Source organism: Corylus avellana, chromosome ca2, assembly GCF_901000735.1.
Source record: "Corylus avellana chromosome ca2, CavTom2PMs-1.0".
In the NCBI taxonomy this organism is placed as follows: Eukaryota; Viridiplantae; Streptophyta; class Magnoliopsida; order Fagales; family Betulaceae; genus Corylus; species Corylus avellana.
The window spans coordinates 3,961,845-3,985,005 of NC_081542.1; the positions used below are offsets into that span (position 1 = coordinate 3,961,845).

At 36.8% G+C, this 23,161-nt stretch overlaps 3 protein-coding genes and 1 non-coding gene across 9 annotated transcripts in view; 1 reads left to right on the plus strand and 3 right to left on the minus strand.

The window, feature by feature from the left end:
- The window catches only part of LOC132170737 (pleiotropic drug resistance protein 3-like), a 9,170-nt gene extending 1,184 nt beyond the window's left edge, over window positions 1–7,986 (plus strand). The window contains exons 3-24 of the mRNA XM_059581823.1: window positions 439–524; window positions 1,069–1,153; window positions 1,496–1,655; window positions 1,763–1,839; window positions 2,001–2,054; window positions 2,160–2,250; window positions 2,326–2,627; window positions 2,712–2,993; window positions 3,160–3,473; window positions 3,694–3,854; window positions 3,935–4,038; window positions 4,119–4,272; window positions 4,357–4,494; window positions 4,592–4,665; window positions 4,781–5,113; window positions 5,212–5,502; window positions 5,844–5,927; window positions 6,055–6,188; window positions 6,431–6,658; window positions 6,818–6,989; window positions 7,270–7,524; window positions 7,646–7,986. Of these exons, the coding sequence (XP_059437806.1) occupies window positions 439–524; window positions 1,069–1,153; window positions 1,496–1,655; window positions 1,763–1,839; window positions 2,001–2,054; window positions 2,160–2,250; window positions 2,326–2,627; window positions 2,712–2,993; window positions 3,160–3,473; window positions 3,694–3,854; window positions 3,935–4,038; window positions 4,119–4,272; window positions 4,357–4,494; window positions 4,592–4,665; window positions 4,781–5,113; window positions 5,212–5,502; window positions 5,844–5,927; window positions 6,055–6,188; window positions 6,431–6,658; window positions 6,818–6,989; window positions 7,270–7,524; window positions 7,646–7,912 (3,846 nt within the window). The 3' untranslated portion in view covers window positions 7,913–7,986. The remainder of the gene's footprint in view (window positions 1–438; window positions 525–1,068; window positions 1,154–1,495; window positions 1,656–1,762; window positions 1,840–2,000; window positions 2,055–2,159; window positions 2,251–2,325; window positions 2,628–2,711; window positions 2,994–3,159; window positions 3,474–3,693; window positions 3,855–3,934; window positions 4,039–4,118; window positions 4,273–4,356; window positions 4,495–4,591; window positions 4,666–4,780; window positions 5,114–5,211; window positions 5,503–5,843; window positions 5,928–6,054; window positions 6,189–6,430; window positions 6,659–6,817; window positions 6,990–7,269; window positions 7,525–7,645) is intronic.
- Window positions 7,987–8,337: 351 nt separating this feature from the next.
- Window positions 8,338–10,904, minus strand: LOC132171832 (S-adenosylmethionine synthase 4). 2 transcript variants are annotated; one of them, XM_059583236.1, is made up of 2 exons: window positions 10,807–10,904; window positions 8,338–9,865 (listed from the first exon to the last, which is right to left on the minus strand). In XM_059583236.1, the coding sequence occupies exon 2, from the start codon at window positions 9,845–9,847 to the stop codon at window positions 8,666–8,668; it is 1,182 nt and encodes a 393-aa protein (XP_059439219.1). In that variant the 5' UTR covers window positions 9,848–9,865; window positions 10,807–10,904; the 3' UTR covers window positions 8,338–8,665. The 2 variants fall into 2 exon arrangements, with proteins under 2 accessions (XP_059439219.1, XP_059439220.1); XM_059583237.1 differs by having other exon boundaries at window positions 10,802–10,868.
- A 3,039-nt stretch (window positions 10,905–13,943) lies between these two features.
- On the minus strand, window positions 13,944–14,016 carry TRNAF-GAA (transfer RNA phenylalanine (anticodon GAA)). The gene has a single exon. It is a non-coding gene; the product is annotated as a tRNA-Phe (tRNA).
- Window positions 14,017–14,364: 348 nt separating this feature from the next.
- LOC132172751 (E3 ubiquitin-protein ligase HEL2-like) lies at window positions 14,365–20,014 on the minus strand. 5 transcript variants are annotated; one of them, XM_059584312.1, is made up of 8 exons: window positions 19,860–20,014; window positions 18,149–18,333; window positions 17,527–17,829; window positions 16,821–17,029; window positions 16,676–16,724; window positions 16,488–16,577; window positions 16,308–16,370; window positions 14,365–16,141 (listed from the first exon to the last, which is right to left on the minus strand). In XM_059584312.1, exons 2-8 carry the CDS (start codon window positions 18,314–18,316, stop codon window positions 14,537–14,539), a joined length of 2,487 nt encoding a protein of 828 aa, XP_059440295.1. In that variant the 5' UTR covers window positions 18,317–18,333; window positions 19,860–20,014; the 3' UTR covers window positions 14,365–14,536. The 5 variants fall into 5 exon arrangements, with proteins under 5 accessions (XP_059440295.1, XP_059440296.1, XP_059440298.1 ...); XM_059584313.1 differs by lacking the exon at window positions 19,860–20,014 and having other exon boundaries at window positions 17,527–17,780; window positions 18,149–18,234; XM_059584315.1 differs by lacking the exon at window positions 19,860–20,014 and having other exon boundaries at window positions 17,527–17,768; window positions 18,149–18,232.
- Window positions 20,015–23,161: the final 3,147 nt, after the last annotated feature.

Genomic DNA, 23,161 nt, shown 5'->3' on the forward strand with positions numbered 1-23,161 from the left:
ATTTAACAACTTAAATTTGTTGGAACTTATAAATGCCAACAAAATCTTCACTCTTTCTAATATGGGACAACTTTCATGCAATGCTCTTTAAAACCTTCCATTTAAAGCATTTCCAAGACACAAAATAATATATATATATTGAAAATATTTCAACAATTTCTGGACTATATATGTTCTAGACCGCACAACCAAGAACTGCATGGCCTAGATTGCTTAAATCCTTGTTGAGAGTTACTTATATTGGTATTTATCAAATAACACTTTACTTATATAACACTTAATTTGATAAATACCAATATAAGTAACTCTCAACAAGGATTTAAGCAATCTAGGCCATGCAGTTCTTGGTTGTGCGGTCTAGAACATATATAGTCCAGAAATTGTTGAAATATTTTCAATATATATATATATATATAATATATTTTGCTTGTTTGACAGGACTGCGCTAAGCTGCCAGGTTCAAAGTCACGTCAAGCCAAGATAAACATCATCAATGACGTTAGTGGTATCATCAAGCCCGGAAGGTAAAGCTTTATCCAAGTTAACTCTGCTTAATTTAACTCAATATTATATATAGTTATTGCCTTTTCTTGGTCAACCATTTTTTATTTTAGTTTTTTCCTTGCCCTTTTAGTGCCTTGAAGGCTTGACCTTTGACCAAGTCAGTGGACATTTCATTGTGTTTAGCTTGTCTGACCTTCTCATCTTCCTACTGATTGCTGGATTCAGCTTCTCATGCATGCAGTCATTTCAGTTCTATCATTTCTTGTTCCTGCCATCCTTCTCACGATCCCCATCCTAGCTGTGTGCTTTGATGAAATGATGTTTCTTGATTGTCCAATAATTTGTACAAGTTCAAAGAAAAGTTGATGAAATTTACAATAATTGAATGTTGAAATTATTAAAAGAAATTAAACTAAAATGAAACCAGATTGGTCTAGTGATTTGGATCAGTGTTTTAAGGACTCTTGGAGGACCCTGCATTATATTTTTAAGATTTGAGAACATCCTCATAATTTTTTTTTTTTTGGGATGGAAGTGTATTTACATAGCCTTACCTTTCTGCAGGGTAACTCTACTGCTTGGGCCCCCAGGTTGTGGGAAGACCTCCCTTTTAAAGGCTCTGTCAGGGAATCTAGATCAATCTCTCAAGGTTTTACGCTTCAATAATACTTGAATGCATCTATTATCAGCCTGATTAAGATCATATATGATCATTAATTGGGATAGTTTGAAGCTATAACTTGTGATGCAAACTTGGAAGATGATGATTGAAAAAGTCAAGAAGATCTCAAAGAAATACCTATTTAGGTCTTGAAATCATAAATTATAGAGTTAAATAATATGCCAATCTCCTTATTTTATATATTGAATTCAGCTAGATTATATCTAGCATACTGTATATACATTTTAGAGAGATTAATTTTTGGTTGGGAGCTACTTTAGTTTGCAGTCTTACTGAGCATTGTATTATCTATCTGTTTTTATCTAATAGCTTACTGGGGAAATTTCCTATAATGGATACAAACTAGAAGAGTTTGTTCCACAAAAGACTTCAGCTTATATTAGCCAAAATGACGTGCACATTCCTGTCATGACTGTGAGGGAAACACTGGACTTTTCAGCCCGTTGTCAGGGTGTCGGAAGCCGGGCAGGTAAGTTTTCCTTAGAGTTCACTTTGGAAATGATTTAGTTATAGACACCCTATATATGCACAAGAGAGCTGATAATAATATCACCGTTTATTTTTGGTCTAATTAAGAGATTATGATGGAAATCGGTAAAAGGGAGAAGGAAGCTGGAATTGTTCCGGATCCAGATATAGACACTTACATGAAGGTATTATAGTTAGTGGAGTGTATTGATTGAAATCAGATTGTTATAGTTTTAAAACTGTCAAAGTTTTGTAGAGTCAATATACATAAAGCATTTTGCATGATGTCATATTATTTTGTTGGGAAGGTAATGTTGTAATATTGATGTAATATTTGTTTGAACAGGCAATTTCTGTTGAAGGACTAAAAAGCACAATTCAAACAGACTACATACTAAAGGTCATTCTCTTTTAACAAAGCTGAAAGCAAACTTTTGCTCTGTAATTCGTAATAAATGGACAACTACCTCACCAGTTTATGTCCATTGCTAACTTGGCTTCTCAGATCCTTGGACTTGATATCTGTGCTGACACTCTAGTTGGAGATGCATTGAGAAGAGGCATATCTGGTGGTCAGAAAAAGAGATTGACTACAGGTAATTTGAATAATATCCAATCCCAGGTTAGATTTTGACTACTATGAGTTTGACTTTTCTTTTTCTTTTTTTCAGGGGAGATGATTGTAGGTCCTACAAAAGCTCTGTTAATGGATGAAATCACAAATGGGTTAGATAGTTCCACTGCATTTCAAGTTGTTACTTGTCTTCAGCAGCTGGTGCATATCACAGATGCTACAGTACTGATTTCGCTTCTTCAGCCAGCACCAGAAACCTTTGATCTTTTTGATGACCTCATTTTAATGTCAGGAGGAAAGATTGTGTATCATGGTCCACGTGATCATGTTCTAGAGTATTTTGAGGATTGCGGTTTTAAGTGTCCTGAGAGGAAAGGGGTTGCTGATTTTGTCCAAGAGGTAAGTATATAGCAGCAGCTTACAATTGTTTTCTTTTAAACTTTCATTTGTTCAAAAGAACTACTTCATCCTGTGTTTATGCAGGTTATCTCTAGAAAAGATCAAGCACAATACTGGCATCGCACAGAAGTACCTTACAGTTATGTTTCAGTTGACATGTTCTCTAGGAAGTTCAAGGAGTCTCCTTATGGAAAGAAGCTAGATGAGGAGCTCTCAGAGCCATATGATAAATCCCAAAGCCATCAAAATGCTCTTTCCTTTAGTCCATATTCTCTTTCTAAATGGGAACTTTTTAGAGCTTGTGCGTCAAGGGAACTTCTTCTCATGAAAAGGAGTTCTTTTATCTATATATTCAAAACAACTCAGGTTAAGATGATTTGTACTTTTGTAGATGTTCCCCGATCCTTTATGCTTATTTTTTTCCCGGGTTGGGGCATTAAAACATATGCTCATTCTTCCTATCACAATTCTTTATTTACTTTGTCAAAGGCCCTGCAAAATCTAAAACATGTTTTGCTATTTCTATCTGCAGGTTACTATTGTTGCATGTATCACGATGACTGTATTTTTACGGACTCGCATGGATGTTGATGTTACTCATGCAAATTACTATATGGGTGCCCTGTTTTTTGCTCTTATCATCTTTCTTGTTAATGGGATCCCAGAGTTGTCCATGACTATTCAAAGGCTTGAAGTTTTCTACAAACAGAAAGCAATGTGTTTCTACCCAGCTTGGGCTTATGCTATTCCAGCAAGTCTTCTAAAGATTCCTCTTTCATTTGTGGACTCTATAGTTTGGACAACTCTTACATATTATGTTATTGGGTATACTCCTGAGGCCCAGAGGTGAGTTTGACACGAAAATATGTATATTTATTTGTTCCTTTATTTTATTTTTGTTGGAAAACTTTTTATGCAAGTCAGGGTTTACTTTATCTATGTTGTCTGACAAAGACAAATGAAGTTAGCATATACTTACGTTGCTGTCCAATATTAGGAATGTTAAGTGCAGCAGCATTGTCAAATTCTGTTAGTTGTGACTCTTTAATCATTTGCTGGTTTTTAGGTTCTTCCGCCAGTTTGTTCTACTTTTTGCAGTGCACTTATCTTCATTATCCATGTTCCGTTTCCTGGCCTCGGTATTTCAGAATAATAATGCTTCGATGACAGCTGCTAGTTTTGCAATATTACTTCTCGTAACATTTGGCGGCTTCATCATCAAAAAATGTAAGGTTTAACTCTTTTTGTCAATCCAATTATAAGAGATTCAGTTGAAAGGACAAACTGAGATGTGTTGTTGATTGCAGCTTCTATACCTGTTTGGTTGAAGTGGGGCTTCTGGGTTTCTCCCCTGACGTATGGAGAGATAGGCCTTTCTGTAAATGAATTTCTTGCCCCAAGATGGCAGAAGGTGTGTATCTTATGGCATGCATTATTCGTTCCTTATCCATTGCCTTACCACTTAAATTTGATTTCCTTTCTTATCTGTAGATGTTGTCCACAAACATTACAATAGGGCTAGAAATACTTGAAAGTCGAGGACTAAACTTTAATGGAAACCTATATTGGATATCAGTTGGTGCCTTATTTGGATTTGCATTAGCTTTCAACATTGGATACATCCTGGCCTTAAGTTTCTTGAAGTGTAAGTTCATTATCGTTATTATATTTGAACTTAAATAGCAAGGTGACAATACATGCTGATCCATTCTCGTTTAATAAACATCAGCTCCTGGATCATCTCGTGCTATTATTTCGCATGAAAAGCTCTCCAAAATTCAAGGAAGTGAAGATTCACACCATGATGCCCATGTGGACAAAAAATCTAGAAATTTTCCTCCACATACTAATATGGAACCAAATAAAGGTTAGATCAATTTTCTTGCTCTTCAGATTATTATCTATCTATGTTTGTTTAGATAAATTTCTCGGCCATTTAATGAGTGCCTTGCCTTAACTCACAGGCAGGATGGTCTTACCTTTTACACCCTTAACAGTAGTGTTTCAAGAAGTGCAATACTATGTTGACTCCCCCTTGGTAATCACATTTAACTTCATATAACTTTCTGGTGGTTGGTTAATTGATAACCATTCACATAACACTGCACTAATATCCTCTCATTTTATTCTTCTTTTTCCTTTTCGGCTACCAGGAAATGAGGGAAAGGGGATTCACCAACAAAAAACTCCAACTTCTTTCTGATATTACCGGTGCATTGAGGCCTGGTGTTCTTACAGCATTAATGGGTGTCAGTGGAGCTGGGAAAACAACTCTTCTGGATGTTCTAGCAGGAAGAAAGACCGGTGGCTATATCGAAGGGCAAACAAAGATTGGAGGGTATCCCAAGGTTCAAGAAACGTTTGCTAGGATATCTGGTTACTGTGAGCAAACTGATATACATTCTCCTCAAATCACTGTAGAAGAATCGGTGATCTTTTCTGCTTGGCTCCGTTTATCTCCTGAGATAGACTCAAAAACTAAAGCTGTAAGATCTCCATGTACTGACAGACATTAAGTCAGGTTTGGTTTTATAATCATTGTTGGGATAATAATTTGTGGAAATTGCCGTGGCATGTCTTGTAGGAATTTGTGGATGAAGTCCTGGAGACCATTGAGCTTGATGAAATAAAGGATGCCTTAGTAGGAGTAACTGGAGTTAGTGGTCTATCAACAGAGCAGCGTAAGCGGCTTACAATAGCTGTGGAGTTTGTTGCCAACCCCTCTGTTATCTTCATGGATGAACCAACAACGGGTTTGGATGCAAGAGCAGCTGCAATTGTGATGCGAGCAGTGAAGAATGTAGCTGATACAGGAAGAACAATTGTTTGTACTGTCCACCAACCTAGTATTGACATATTTGAATCATTTGATGAGGTGAAAAACCAATTTCTGAGCATTTTAAAAGAAAAATTGTGACTAGAATTTACTTTTGAAACCAAGAAGAAGCTATTCTGTTGCTTCTGGAAGTGCTGTTGATTTCACTAGTAGCATGACTACTAAAGAGATAAAGAAACAGTCTAGGAAGTTTGGATTTTGGATGCAATGGAGGAAATAATGTACTCTGTTGTGGTGCAACCAGAGTATGAACTTGTGAGGTTCATTCCAGCCTACTATCAAAAAGTGAAAATGAGAAACAATGTAGTATAGGCAACATTTTTCTTGTTATCTAATCTTGGAAGAGTTATTTAGCTCAAGCCTTTTTTTCTCTTTTGCAGCTAATCCTTCTAAAAACTGGTGGACACATGATATACTCTGGACCATTAGGACAGCATTCAAGTAGGGTTATAGAATATTTTGAGGTCAGTTTGCTGTAAGAATACATGTATATACTTCCTTTTTCCTGCGTTCATTCTTGTATGGTAATACTACTTACTTTGAGTGGTTCAGTTGATAAATCTTCATTTTAATCAACTTTTACTCTGACAGGGTATTTCGGGAGTTCCAAAGATTAGAGATAATTATAATCCAGCAACGTGGATGTTAGAGGTCACTTCTATATCTGCAGAAGCTGTACTTGGTGTAGATTTTGCCCAGAAATACAGGGAATCTACTTTATATGAGTGAGTTGCATGCTGTGTTCAACTGCAACTGTCATTGGTTGTCTTGTATAATGTCAAATAAAGTGTTGCTATTTCAAAAGTAAGATGTAGCAGCATTTCTAGCATAGCTTATTCCGGATGTCAGATAATATGATCAAAAGATGCAAATCATATTATTGTCCTCAAGATGAGTGATCTTCATATGACCTGTATTGCCATCTTTCAAATCTTGGATATGACTCCTACTATTACCCCATTTGCAGGAACAACAAAGAGCTTGTGAGGCAGTTGAGCACTCCACCTCATGGTTCAAGAGATCTGCATTTTCCTACCCGCTTTTCACAAAATGGTTGGGGACAAATCAAATCTTGCCTATGGAAACAGCATTTGTCTTATTGGAGGAATCCTGCATACAACTTGATGCGGATCATGCATTCGTTTGTAACAGCTTTAATATTTGGGGCATTATATTGGAACCAAGGAAAAAAATTGTGAGTTTTTATATTTTTTAACTTCTTTTTTTTTTTCTTGTAGAAAAATGTTATCACATGAGAAATTACTGGTCTTCTTTATCTTGTCTAAATAATGTTATGCATTGTGAGTTGTAGAGTTTTGCAAAGAACTAACTTTTTTTTTTTTTTATCTGTTAGAAATAACCAGCAGAACTTATTCAATGTATTCGGTTCAATGTATGCTGCTGTGATCTTCTTGGGTATAAATAACTGTACAACAGTTCTACAACATGTTGCAACAGAGCGAACCGTTATGTACCGGGAAAGATTTTCAGGGATGTACTCTTCATGGGCTTATTCAATTGGACAGGTATAATTTTATTGTAGACTTGATTTCAGGATAGTATGAGTCATCTCAGCACTTAGCTTCTTGCTAGATCTTTGACAATGATAGTATAAGTCATCTCACGTGCAATACAGGCAGCTCATTGCGCCCTTTTTCTACCAATCAGTTCTATTTCTGCAGCCTACTATCACTGTTGATCCACCAAAGGAGAGAGAGTGAGATTGGAACCTAAGATCTTGATCAGGGGCCTCTTGTTTAGCTAGTATTTTTTTGGCTTATACAGTTTTGAATACTGATTTTGCAGGTGATAGTGGAAGTTCCCTATCTTTTCACCGAAACTGCTATATTTGTGATAATCACATATCCAATGATTGGATATTATGGATCAGCTTATAAGGTTTTCTGGTACTTCTATGCAATATTTTGTTCATTGCTGTACTTCAATTATATGGGGATGCTACTTGTGTCGATGACGCCGAACTTCATGATAGCTGGAATTTTGTCCTCAGCCTTCTACACAATCTTCAACCTGTTTTCTGGTTTTCTGATGCCTGAACCGGTAAGCTGCTAAATGCCTGCAAAACTTGTCAATAATGTGGACCATAAAGTATATGTGGGTGCGAACATTTTGAATGTATAGTTGAAGTGTTGAACTGAGCAGGTTGTATTACTCTTTGCAGCAAATTCCAAAGTGGTGGGTCTGGATGTATTATCTTACTCCTACATCTTGGTCGCTGAACGGTTTGCTTACTTCACAATATGGAGATATAAATACAGAGATCATGGTGTTTGGAGAAACCAAAACGGTGGCAGCCTTCTTAAAAGATTACTTTGGGTTTCACCATGATCGCTTACCTCTTGTGGCGGTTCTTCTCATTGCCTTCCCCCTTGTTTTTGTTTCCTTGTTTGCATATTTTATAGGACGGCTGAACTTCCAGCGTAGGTAAACCTTTGGCTCCCTGTAGAGGATGGAGATGTTGTATGCAGCCAGCAAGCCTTTTGTTTGCATGTAATGTCTTGATCAGTGTGCTTGATTGATGATCTGCAAATTTCTCATGTTTTGTAAGATATGATGTATAAATTGATCAAGTGGAAGAAATTGTATCTGGTAGCTTGAGAGAGATTCTGTAAGATTGTGATGAAAAACTAGCCATATACCAGAAATGCCTGGATGGAAACTATGAGATCTAATGTCAGCGGTTGAAAACGTTTTTTCTTTTCTTTTTTTTTCTGGGCAAATACAGACAGATGGGGAGAAAGGGGATTAATGATCAACTAAATCTTTCAGCAGCAGACTGGCTGGCAGCTCAAGATTTTGCCCGTCAGCAGGATGAAAAGTTTAGGCTCAAGAAGAAATATCGAAAGAGAGAAATGAACAAATAAGGAATTACAAAATGAAAATGGATCAATCACCCGAATCTCGTTGTTCACAAACAAATACATTAATACATTGATGCTGCTCTGCAGCTGATCTCTTCTTTCATTTGGCAATCCAGTAATGATATTGATGCAGCTTTCTTCCACATGTTTTCATCAACTATGATTCAACTCCATATATGGCCAAAGACAGCAGAAGAACATTACAGAAAGCAAAAAAAAATTAATAAAGAAAAAAAAAAACATGGCCATCAAACAATAGGCACTCCCCGATCCAAGAGAAGCTGCAAAGACCAAGCACATTCTTGATCACCTGCATAGCTTTACTCCAGGGGCTTCTCCCACTTGAGAGGCTTCACCACCTCCCATGTGAAGTCAGGGTCATCTCTTCCAAAGTGTCCATAAGCGGCTGTCTTCAAGAACCTCCCATTTCCACCTCTCTTAAGATCCAAATTAATTGCAATCATCCCAGGCCTGAAATCAAAGCTTTCCTTCACAATCTTCAGAATCTCCTTATCGGGAATCTTCCCAGTGCCGTAAGTATCAACAAATACTGATAATGGCTCAGGAACACCAATAGCATATGACACCTGGACAATGCACCTCCGAGCAAGCCCATTAGCAACAATGCTCTTTGCAGCCTGCCTAACAATGTAGGCTCCACTCCTATCTACCTTGGTAGGGTCCTTTCCAGAGAAGGCACCACCACCGTGGGCTCCCCATCCACCATAAGTATCAATGATGATTTTCCGGCCTGTGAGACCGGCATCCCCATGAGGCCCCCCAATGACAAAACGCCCGGATGGATTGAGATGGAAGATGGTCTTCTCATCAAGGTACTTCTCCGGGACGACAGGCTTGATAACATGCTCTTTGAGATCAGCAGCAATCTCGTCATTGGTAACAGTTTCATCATGCTGTGTGGAAATAAGAACAGTGTGGACACGTACTGGGACCATAGCACCATGGTCGTTGTAGTATTCAACAGTGACTTGCGTTTTCCCATCAGGTCTCAACCAGGGGCAAGTCCCATTCTTGCGAACTTCAGTGAGGCGTGCACCAAGCTTGGTAGCCAGAACGTGGCTGAGAGGCATAAGCTCGGGTGTCTCATCCGTAGCATATCCAAACATGTGACCCTGGTCACCTGCACCAATATCCTCAGGCCGCTTAGTGAGATGACCGTGGACACCCTGAGCAATATCAGGGCTCTGCTGCTCAATATTAACCAAAACCTTGCAGTTGTCAGCATCAAGTCCCACATCATCAGAAACAAATCCAATTGTACGGCATGTGTCTCGTACAATCTTCTCATAGTCTACATTGGATTTAGTTGTGATCTCTCCAAAGACCATAACCATGTTGGTCTTGGTGCAAGTCTCACAGGCAACCTTGCTCTCAGGGTCATGTTCAAGGCAGGCATCAAGCACTGCATCAGATATCTGATCACAGAGCTTATCGGGATGGCCCTCATTCACAGACTCAGACGTGAATAGGAAGGTATCCATTATGCCAATTTGCCAAAGCTGCAAAGAGCAATATCACAGACAGATATGTCACCATGTGAATGAGCAGTACCCAAGAAAACTATCGGGACAAATACAAGTATCTAAGCACAGTGTCTTAACAAATTATCCAAAAATTTAAAAGTCGAGAAGCACCAACAAGCCAAGTATCACGCACATTTCTGGAACAAATTATATTAAAATGAAAGTATACTAGAATGAGAATATGATCCTGCTCTTCACAAATTGGGAAGAGCCATTCTTAACACCAATCTAGAAAGCGTCACGACTAAAGACCCATAATCCCAAACCAAGCAAATCAAAAAGAGTTGGACAGAATCTTACATGTGAGAGAGGAAGAGCAAATAGATTCTAAAGTCGGTACATAACAAGGAAAACCCATGAAGCTAATGTCATTTCCAACCCAATAAATTGATATAAACGATCAGAGAAACCATCAGAACTCTCAACTTTCAACGTAAACAAATCACAAAGTAACAATAAACTTATCAAGTCATATAAGAAAATTGGTTATTAAAAGCCTCAAATTTTTTTCCTTCCTTTTATGTAATTAACACCAATAAAAAAATTTTAAAAAAAAAACCCATAAGCATACATTTACTCAAATGTTGCCCAAGGACCAAAGTTGCACTATTTCCACCCAAACTAATGGTACAGATGAACTAAACTGCTTCAAAGTAATTGACACTAGCACTTACAGAACCCTATAACAGAGATTTTGCTAGCATAAATCCCAATACATAAACACAAAAACCAAGCATAATAACCCAGCAACTATAAATTCCAGCCCAAAAGAACAAACAAACATACAAACAAAAACATAAGCTTTAATCAAGGAACTAAAGCACCAATCAAGGAATTAAACACAAATACAACTTGGGAAAACCATGATGTAGATGAAAATTGTAAAACCCAGATGTTTGATTTAAGAGCAACCTGACCTTTGACTTGTCCTGGCTTGTCCCCGAGTCTTGCTCTCAATTGGGACTATGTGGTTCTTTGCGAGAATTTGGAGGGTCACTATTTATAGGCAGAAAGGTAATGGGACAGAGTGAGGACGACTTTAGATCTAGTAGGAATAGACGGTCTTGATTGTTTTTCAACTGCAAAATGCTACTCTGAGATAGCCCCTTTCGTGAGCCTCATGAGCTCTCCCGCCCTTTTGTTAATCATTCAACACAATTATTATAAATATTTACTTGCAATCCATCGTGATGATTTCCATAGTCTAAAATACTGGAGAGCTCATGGGAAACAAAATGAGAATGCTCCCATCATAACACTATTTCTGATTTGTTTATGGCGGTGGGCTCCAGATCTCAAAGCTGGTATATAGGGAGTGGGATTTAGGCCGTTCGATGGGGGGTTGATTGACGGTGGGGATTGGTTGGAGTCGGTGGGAGAGAGTGACAGACCCACCTATTTGGATTTTTGTCTTTGCGGCAGGTGGGTTACCGGTTCAGTCTGTTGGCTTTTTTTAGAGTTCACCAACTCCTGATGTGATCTTCTTGGCTTCATGGCTCAGACTACGGCTTCCCTCATTGATTTTTTTGATTTTTTTTTGTGTGTTTTTCTTATGTAATTGTTCAGGTTCTAAGAATTGTCTGCTTGAAGGGGATGTGTTCTTGGTAATTTTAGCTGTGAATCAGCCATTTTTTTTTTTTTTTTTTTTGCTACCGGACAACTTGCTTCTAGAGTACTAGCAACAGATGTTTTATATGTTATCCATTTTCTTATGTTTAGGAAAAATTTTACAAAAATCACAAAAATCTACTCATATGAGATTTCCTACATTTAACCAACCTTCAATGATTGCTACAGCGTTTTTTAATATAAATATTATAAATATAAATAACGATATCTTATACATTATTTTAATATAAATATTTATATTTTCTCTCTCATCTTTCATCTTTTTGTCTTTAATTAAAAATTGAATTGAAATTTTGTGAAAAAAGTGAAGGTAAGTAAAGAATTTGTATTTTGTAAAAAAATAATATTTTAATAGTATAGAGAAAGGTAAAAGAAGCTATTGTGAAATATATTTTTATAGGAAAGCAACAACTAGTTTTGTACCCTAAACTTAAAAAAAAATAAAAAAGAAGCTGTTACTAGTGCTTTAATGACTTTAATTTAAGACTTGATATTTCTTTCTTTTAAAATTGGAATGCTTCAAAAGTTTTTAAATATGTCAATTATCGTGTATATGCTTTAGCAAATTGGGCCTTTACCTCTCTTAATGTTTGATAGCATTCCCATAAAATTTTTTCATTCATTTTTTTATTCGGATCAAAGAATGAAAATAATCATCGTTGTAACATTTTTCCTCTTAAAAAAAAAAAAATCGAAAGAAATTCTTACAATTGTGAGCCGATGGAAAGCTTATGAGCCAGAGTGCAATGAGCTTATATAATGAGCTGAAACTGAGAAATCTTTTCAGAAGAGGTTCCCAAGATGTTGGGAAAAGACACGTAGCAGTCCAACGCGGTTGGTGAAATGGTGGTGACTGCTGACTCCACTGGGACACACCCATGAGTGGAAAATGGTGGGTAGATTTGGAGGGACAGAGCTCCTCTTTTGTTTATTGGATGATCCTCAATTGTTGGCCACCATTCTCATTAAGCCACGTCATGGAATTAGTGGCACCTGTTACCTCACAAATAAGAGTGACCTCACATCCCCACTTTCACTTCTTGGTTAAATACTAAATAATTCCTTAAATTTCATAACTTTATTTATTTTTTTTTTTTTTTTTTGTAGGGTTTAATTTTTATCACAGAAGGTCTTTGTAGTTTTAATAATAAACCAAATTACTCCTCCGTCAATTGACCGTTAGTTGACTTAACGGAATTCCACATGGACCAATCAAATGTTGACACGTAGCACTTAAAATTTTTTTTAAAATTAAAAAAAAAAAAAATTGGGGGTGTAGCTCGCTGGCCATTCGGCCTTTAATGCCATAAATTTTTTTTTCTTTTTTTCCTTTTTTAAAAAAAAAATATATATATATATATATATATATATATATATATATACATTTTTTTTTTTAATTTTTAAAAAAAATTAAGTAAGTGCCACGTATCAACATCTTATTGGTTCACATGAAATTCTGTTAAATCAACTGACAGAGGACTAATTTGATCTATTATCAAAACTACAAGGACCTCCTGTGATAAAAATCAAACTTTAAGAGGAAAAAAATAAAGTTGTGAAACCCCAGGGAGGATATTTAGTATTTAACCCTCCTAAAATTATTGACAACCACGTTGTATGTTGTATGGATTCACATCCACATGCATGCCTCAAAACCGGAACATGATCACCTCCAATTCAGTTGAATTGAATAATATTCAGTTAGTTATATTAGATTAATATTTTTGTATTTTCATTTTTTGTATTTTATATTAGGTGTTGGAGTCCACGGTGTTAACACATCATGAAAATCGTATATCATGCACCCAACCCCTTTCAATCCACCCAAAAATAATAATAAGAAGATAGTATAAAGTTGGTGGGTTGGTTGGTTCAATAGTGCTGATTAAGAAACCGACAAAATTTCATGTTTTTTTAAAAGCATGTGAGAAGTATAAGCTTTTTTAATAGAATTTTCTTTTAACTATTTTTAATGCTATTAAAAAAAAAATTCAACTCAATTTGAAAGAAATGTGTGTCCAAAAGAAATTAAAAGAGGTTAATATTGTAATTGAAGCCTAAGCATGATGTCATGGTGATGCCTTTTTTGTGTATGTATGTATGTCTTGATCACAATTTCGCATATCCCAGCACTCAGGGGATATCTATCCACTTTGTATTTCTAAGAAGTTATCCTTTTTTGCCAATTTGCTTATAAACAATGCTAAATAAATTAAAAAAAAGTAATGCAAGATTGGTTGGTGTGACAATAGATTGATTTAAGTATTGGAAAAGGATGGATGTATGTATGTGATATGTATGATGCATAAAGAATGCCATCTGCCCTTTAAGGATTTGGTGGGACACATCATCCAAAAATTGAAATTGGGTAATCCCCAGCAGAAGAAGAAAAGAAAGGGAAATAAAAGCATAGAGTGGAAAAACATGCGGTGAGCGTGGATCGAACACGCGACCTTCAGATCTTCAGTCTGACGCTCTCCCAACTGAGCTATCCCCGCGTGATGCTACTTTTACCGCACTAAATTAATTAACTTAATTTAAATTACCGTACCCTTTAACCCTTTCCTCCATCACCTTAGCCCCCTTGGCAAGAGACCGGCCGAAGGCCCAACGTTTATTTTCCCTATCTTTCCCTGTTCCCAATCCCTCTAGAATCAAAATCTTCTCAATTTTGTTTGTCTTTATCACATTACAGTTGTATTCTTTTCTTAAAACATACAGCCATATATAAACATGATGTACTCATGGGAGAACAAGCATTTTTCATTTTCTGAAAACATAAATAATCAAATTATGAGGGGCTTAACCAAAAGTCAACAAGAGGCTTGTTTGAGCCAATTCCCCGCTTCTAATAATCCGGTGTCGCAAAGTCCATTAACATTTAGGAAACATACAGGCCAAGAAGGAAACAGAAGGGACACAATGATACAAAAAGGGATAGCATTCCAGTGCTAGAGGTGCCAACTATCCTATACTAACAAACTGGCAACTCTTAATTCAGATTAAACAACAAATACATCACTTTTTGTGTTCTCTCTGGGTAATCGCCACAATTCTCCGCCCTCCCCCATTACGCCAAGCTCCGCAAACTTGCAATCCCTGGGGCGGGTCCTTATCTTCATCTGCTTTTTCTTCAGTTTGATTAGGACCTGGATCAGAATAATCTAAAAGTGATGTTGCATTGTTACCAAGGCGGTTTCTAAGGAACTTCGAAATTTTTTTCCCTTGCTTATTTCCTCCTCCCCCGGTCCTGAAGTTTTTCTTTGAGCCACCACCAGCAAAATGAGAACTATCTTGGATTTTTGGCTCTGTTATTAACTGATTGATAGGAGTTGAGTTGGTCTGTTCATCATCCACATCAATCTTCGATTTGCCTTTCCCAATACGATTCCCATCCGTTGATAAGACCTCCACCTCTCCATCAGAAGGCCCATAATTTGATTGCAAATTCCTTGCACTGCTGATAATTCTATAAGCCAAAGCATCCTCTGAACCACTTAACCCATTCTCTCCACACTTCTTCTTACCTTTCTTGGAACTTCTTTTGTTTTTGCACCAACCATCATCACTACTCAAACTGTTGTCATGAGAACCACAGGTCCTCATGTTAAAATTGTAAGTCTCCACAAGCTCTTTTTGCTTCTGAGGATCAGGACAGAGTCTAGCTAGCTCAAGAACATGAGGTGACAGACCAAACTGATAAATAGAGGCAAGATATTCCCCTGTATCAACTAAGCCCTGGCGATACTCTGCAGACATTTTTTTAAATGCAGCATATTTGTTTTCATCAAATTCTAAAGCAGCACGGATTTTTTCCACCAGAGACTTGTTAGCAGGGTGAACATGTTCCAACTTTGGCTTAGGCTGGCTAGTTGAGGGCGTCTTATTAGTTTGAGAAGCAGAGAGAGGAGGAAAACTAGAAACAGAAGTCTCAAAAGAACCTGTGTCTACAAGGTTGGGAATCAAAGCAGAGTGGCCAACCTGACTGGTGCTACCTGAATTCCTTGACGAACTACGATAATTAGATGATATAACTACATCAGCTGTGGCTAATCTAGACTGAGCAGGGCTTACACGAGTAGAAGGTAAATATTCATTAACTTTTGCGGGCTTCCTCTTGGAAGAATTGGGAAAATTTGATAATGAGCTAGGTTGATGACTTCCTGCTGGCCATGCCAGAGAAGAATTAAGAACAGCTACAGTTCCATTGTTTTGGTGACGAAGACGAGCAGCCATTGTGTTCCCACTCAATTCTTCTGAATCATTTCTGTATTTCTGTCTACTGCTGCTAGAAGCCACTGGAAGTGGAGGAAAGTATGATTCTTCCAACCGTGCAGTCGTGTTTCGTGCTGAAGCATGACTATCTCTTGAAGGTGTCTCAGATTCTCTGATAGCTAATGGTTCAAAAGAGTTAATGATTGATTCAGAATCATGTGCTTCACGGTCATTGGAAACTGCTTGGGCACTTAATATAGCATGACGATACTGTTCAACGTTGGCTGTCTCAAAAGTAGTTTGAATGGCCAAAGAAAGTTGATTGTCTGATGAATGAAGACGAGAACCGCGTCTTCTACCTTGACGATCTTGCTCATTACTCCGCCAATACTGGAATCTTGTTGGTATCTGAAAATAAAGAAGAAGAAACAGTAGATACACCCATTTCAACGTGATAAGATGTATGAATGACAGACGAGCATCAAAATTAAATGCCAGACAGGTCCACAAACTGTCAATGGTGCTTTGCATGAGAGAACACAAAAAATGGAAACTTAAGAAAATGCATACAAACCTGAAGAGTGGCATTACGCTTAAATCGAGACATGTTCCCTCCGTGTTCCATGGCATTATGCCTCTATAGATATTAGATTTAAGTGAGACAGTAATTTCCAATAAAAATAACAATTAAGAAACGGAAAATATTCAAAACAAAAGGAGAACTAAAAAATATTTGGGTAAGCAAAGATTTCACCTTAAGTTCAGATTCAGTTGAAAAAACAACAAATTTTTTGGCAAGGCAAGTCTCATCCTCACAAAAATAATGCTCTTGACGAAAATGGATCTGCAAGATTTCTTTTGATGTCAACACAAATCTTAAGAAGAAAGATTCACTGAAAACACAAGGATATTTAAGATGTAAAAAAACAGAAAACAACTAGCCTCCAAGTCACCGTAATCCTCATAGTACTCATATTGTCCTGGATGCCGCCTGCAAGGAACAAGGTAAATTGGATGCTTGAAAGAGTAAGTTTGCTTATACGCAAAAGCAATTTACTACCTTCTCATAAAGAGAAGCATCATTTACCTTTGACATATATGGCAAGTAAAATGTTCAGTAGACATATGCAAGTACAGCTCATTGTCCCCATAAAAAGGATTTTGGCAAAATTCACAAATAGGATGTCCCATAAATCCACCTCTTTCACTTTCATTGCCATCAACCTCTGAGTCACCCGTCTTTATATGCCGATTCAACTGAGATTTGTTATATAGCTTTTGCTCACAGATAAATATCTGGTGCACAATGCACAGTGAAGTCAGTAACATATGATGCACATATCGGGTTCTAGAAAAATGCTTCTAGAACAAGAGATGAATTTTCAAAAGAAATCAAAGAGAGCATTTTCTGTACCCGATTCATGTTTCTAGGACAAGAGAATAATTTTAGAAATATATTAGAGAATTTTCTACAGAAAATTCATCCGATACCAAACCCAACAAGGGGAAGAGAAGAGAGTGCTAAGGTAAGAACTCAAAAGTCCGTCCAAAATATAAGAAAGATCAGTATTAATCAATAAGAATTTAGGATGAGAAGCTCTACAAACAACCTCCATTGTATCCTTTCACAGAGCAATTTATGTAGTGGGTAATCAAATAAGATGGACAGAGACAAAACCAAATTCAGTAGCCACATCGTAACATACTTTAAATCCAACTCCTTTAATTATCGAGTAATGGTATACAAAACTTAAAGTGTCACCAATATCTAATGTCATGTAAACATATCTCACCTTCCTACCTTCCAAACAAAGGCTGCACATGAACAGTCTATGCCGGTGGAACAAATGGCCTCTCAGCTGCTCAATGTTCTTGAACTCTGCTCTGCTCTCTGACCCTTCATTCCTTTGTTCATTTATCTTATCACAAACAATGCATGATAGCCTGCACATGGCCTTTATCATCTTGTAGTGATCCACATCATCAAAATACGCTTGTGCCCCTTCATGATACCGATATGGCCCAACTTGACCCTCTGTTGGATCAGCTGGAAAAACTGAAAAGTCATTAATCATCCTTGTATAATCTCCTAAAGCCTGGAAAACAGGGCAGTAACGAACAATACATTACAATCAAGAAGTATATCATTAAGTAAATCATGTAATAATTCATCAAGCATTGCAGGTACAACTCAGAACAGTGTGAACATGGGTCTTTTTCTCTTTCAAAGCAGTGTCTGCAAGCAGAAGATAGGAGAACAGAAGTAATTGTGGAGAAGTTACCATATGCCAACTTATAGCTCTCGATTGGATCCAACAAGAGCTTGCTTATATATAAGACTTGCTAATGGCCCCAAAACCAAACACAAAAATCATATATGAACATCAAAAACTGGAAAGAAGAAAAAAGGCTAACCTTGGTGACAAAGATGATATTGGATTCAGACTGGCAGAGACAGCAACGACGATCATCACAGATGACACGGAGACGAATGATGCAAGTGGAGCAGACCTCCCGATGGCCACATGATCCATATGCCACCCACAGAAGTGTCTCAGCACAGACAGCACAGCTATCATCCATTGTATCTCTCTTCCGAGCTAAAAAAATAAAATCAAAATAGAAGTGATTTTATGTTGGGATCACCATTACATTCTGGCCAACCAAGGACCCCATATGGAAAACAATATGACTTGCAATAGCTCCCACTAAGGAGTTATTCATGTTCAGTTCATTACCAGGGCTAATTGGCTAAAGATAAGAATATTGACAAATATTACAGCTGTTTGAAGGGGGGACCGAATTTTCTTCCTTAGTTTGCAATAGCTCCCACTACAGACTTATTCATGTTCAGATCATTACCAGGGCTCAAGATAAGACTGTTGACAAATATTAAAGCTGTTTAATAGGGGCAGCTGTTTCTAGTCTCACCTCTCCATCATATGCTCATGAGAATAATCATCATCTTCTTATTACTAAGGTTTAATGGTGAAAAATGATGGAGACCTGAGTAGAGTTTTCATAAATAAAGGATCCAAATTAATAACATAAGAAAAAATATGCCCTTTACTTATATCTACGAGGTGAATATATGGCACCTTCAAGCTTTATGTTAATCGGTAAAACGGATAAAGAAAAAGAAGACATACTTTAAAACTCATAAGCCTCTTTACAGCAGGTTACAATCATCTCATGGATCATGAACCATATAGAATGTGATAACAGTGGGATTTACATGACCAGTCAGTAAATAGGATAAAAATATAGATTAATGTTCACAGTCAACACACAGAACCCTGGCAATGTAAATTAGACCTCAAACACCAGATACTGCTTGCAGGGAAATATGCATCCAAATGCCAAAATCAGCCTGCAAGAACACTAAAAGCTACGGCCTTTCAAACCTATTACAGCACATAGTATCTCAATCCACAGTAACAACAAACATTAACCCACATAGCAACCAAGAAACAGAAACTGCTTTTCACTCTCTCTAAACTTCATTTGCCTTCAACACTTAAGGCTTAACTCATTATTTCTTTTACTTTATTTATAACTGGTTCAGTGTTATCGTTTCATTCGCCACAATGCTGAACTGTCTATTCGTGACAGCATACAAATATCTACGAATGAATTTCCATTTAAATCAGCAAAACACCAAACCAACAAATCCCTCCTTCATTTGAAGCAAAACCACTTAAAAGCCATCAACCCATCAACCCTTTTGCACAACTTAAACGTCACCCCAACCTATTTTTGCCAAATCTCAAACTTCAAGGCTTAGCCACGCTTCTTCTTTCTTTTCATCAACAACTAACTCGTTACCATTGCTTCGAATATCCCCGCGCATATAATCTACGTGCGATTTTTAAAATATTAATAACGAAATGCACAAATACAAATAAAAAGCAAACGAAAATAAATTGAACCCATTACCCATAAAAACCTTCAACCCATAGAAATTAACCGACCCACCACTCCTTTCACCTAACTAAATTGAATAATCGGTGCCACCACAAGCATAACCCACAAATTCTTTCATACAAATGCCCAATAAAAAGAACAAAAAAAAAAAAAGTAAATTATATTCACACATACATCTGCGTAGAGAGGTGAGAGAGAGAACCTGAGGGACTTTGAGACGGCTTTGATTAGTACAACAAACAGATCTGCGGGAGTCAGAATCGGGTTCGACTCGGAAATTTGATTGAAACGTAATTGACTACTGTTTATAGTTTCGCTGCGTTTTTTTTTCTTTTTTGTTTTTTTCAGACAAAACAAAGGGAAGATTTTCTCGGCAGCGTTTTGACCACTGTGTCTCTCGGTAGGGGTCTGAAAGACGAGCTGTTTAGTAACCGCTCGGACACCACTAACCATTGACCGCTTTTGAAAGCGGTTAAAAAAAATTTCACTTATTAATCTTATTAATTGCTAATCGTTTTTAAGGCGGTTAGAAAAAATTATTAACTACTTAGGCGATTATCATTAGCACTTTTAGGTTTTAAAAAAATCACTAACCGCTAGTGTCATTTTTATGTTTAAATATATAAAAAAAAATCTAGAAATGATCTCGTATGTAGTAGAATAGTATCATATTACCGTAAAAACGACGTCATTTTTTTTTTTTTAAGTTTTTAATTTTCTTTAAAAAGTAGTTAGCGGTTATTACGCAGTTATTAGAGTTATTAACCGTTAACCGCATTGGCGTTTAATGAATTTTACTAACAGTCTATATAGTTATGATTAGCGATTTTAGCCGACCGTAACCATCTTTTCACCCCTATATTTTCGAACCTGTTTTTCAGTTTTAACAAAAGGTATAATTAATGGGTGAGAAATAAAATAACTCATATTTCAGTTTTCTTCCCGTTTGTTTTGCTATTGACAAAGACGAAGGAATTAATTGGGCATCCTTAAGAATGAAGCAAAGAACATTTAAATCATGTTGAAACTTTGATTCAAAGGAATACAAGCTTTGTTTTTCTAAATTAGTTTGGAAGAATGTTTTTCAATTTAATTTATTAAACTGCATGTATTAAAATGCACTTAAGAATCAAATGAATTTTGAACACATTTCAATACTTTAGTAGATTGAATTAAAAAAAAAAAAAAAATGTAGTGCTTTTCCAAACATACCCGATAGTTTGACAAACAAATGGCAAATGGACTTTGCAAAGTCGTTTGGACCATAATCATGCAGGAATTTGGCTTTAAGTGTCATAAAAAAAATATATATATATATATATATATATAACATATCTGCTATAATTTATTTAACGGTCAAGATTTAATTTCATTCTCTCTTTTTAGACTGCTTCCATCATACAAAACTGACACTTTATGCCTCAGTAATCAGTATGGTCATTAGTGCCACAAGTTAACAAAAGATGTAAGCATATTGCACCTTGTTGGTGCAATTCAGAGTTTACTTAAGAGAAAAATAAAAAATTAATTGAAGAATAAGGAAAAGTGTTTGGCTAAGGATTTAGGGTCAGTATCCCTTGTTTTGTAGGTGCTCTTGGTTAAGACTGATTCTTCAGAGAGAGAAGGTGCTGTGGAGAGACAGAGTTGCAAAACACCATAATGTCAAATCAAGTAGCACAAACAAAACTAAGAAAACCATAAGATAGATCAATTATAGATGGGGTATTTGTTTACATAACAGCAGTAGAATTGAAAGCCAACTGAAGACCCTAAAACTTCTCAAAAAGCAAACACTCAAGCAAAAAAAAAAAAGAAAAAAGAAAAAAAAAAAATCACATAGCAACCTAAAAACAAGCCCCATCTCTAGCTAGTAGACACCATTCTCTCACGGAGGTGAGCCAACACCAATGGAACCACCAGGGATAGTGGGCAGACCTGGCACACAGCCTGCTGGGAAGATAGCACAAAAGCTTGTTGGTACAGAACCAACCACCCCACCGAAACCAGGGCTTGGAATCAACCCTCCAACCCCACCCGGGCTTGGAATCAACCCTCCAACCCCACCAATGCCTCCTCCATTTCCAAGAAAGCTCTGCGGGTGCTCGACCTTCTCCTCCTTGCTCTTGAGTTGCCTTCCTCCTTCAACATCCGATGAAAAGACCAGTAACAGCATGGTGAGGATCACCAACACCTTAGCAACTTTCTCCATCTTTGCCCTACCAAATAGCAATGCTCTCTCACTTTCAGTCTCTCTACTATCTCTCTGTTTGTTTACAATGAAGAGAAGCTTAGCCAACCCATTCATTTAATACTACCAAGCTTTTCCTTTTAGAGAAATTAAGTCACTGTCACTCTTTCACCAGCATAGTACTATGGTATTGCATATTGTTGTCTAGGAAGGCAAAGTAGTTGATGGTTGTCATTAAATGCAACTTATTTCAAAGTTATTTTGAAAGTAGCATATATAAAACATACCAAACAGTACTCAATTTGTTTGAAACTACTTAGTTATCCATGATCTGGTCTTGTTCTCTTGTAAAAACTTCGAAGTCAGACCAAATTTGTCTTCAAATCTAAGCTAACAGATTTGCAATTTTCTGTTTAAAAGAAAGGGTTTTAAGATGAATCTGTGGTATTGGTATTGAATTTATGACACTACCCACCTAACAAAAAATGAAAAGTTTAAAGACATTGACATTGTTTACTCTCAATAAATACATTTCGAGGTTGTTGTTTTGCTTCTCAGTAACTCATTTACCTACCACACTGATACATTTCCAAAGCAGGGTAATTCATCAGCTGCTGGGTAGGTCTGCTGCAGAACCTTAGGCCTCGTTTTGAAAAACTTGTAATTGTAACTTTGATAACAAGGGCGTTACTTTCCAGTGAATTCAATATTTCCCATTACTCATTGTTCAGTGGTTGGTGAATTCAATCAAATAGGAAGTATGGATATTCTATGTTTGCTAACATTTTCAAAACAAAATCCGGCCCGTTGGATTCTCTAAAATTCTCATTGGTCACCTCTGTTCTGGTAAGAGGAGGTCACTTTGTAGAAAGAACCAAAAAAAAATATATATATATATATTTTGAAAGAATAAGTGTTTATTTTTCTGATATGGAAGTTGACATATTAATTAAAAAAAAAAAAGAAAAAAAAAAGAAAATGTATAATAAATCCCTGAGTCAACCCTTCAAAATTTTAATCTCCTTAAGTTTTTTTTTTTTTTTTTTCGAAAATTTAGTCTCTGGGTCAATTGAAATGACAATAAAATCTCTACCGTTAAAATTTTTTAACAGACGTTAGGGCAACTCGAAATGCATCGTTTTACCCCATTAAAATATTAATTTTTTATTAATTTAATTTAAAAAATTAAATCTAAAAAGAAAAAAAATTGAAGGTTAGCCAGGAGTGGCACCACCCAACCCCTATGGGGTGGCCGCAAGCCACCCCAGGGGTTTTGGGGTGGCCCGCAGGCCACCCCATGGGTTTTGGGGTGGCCC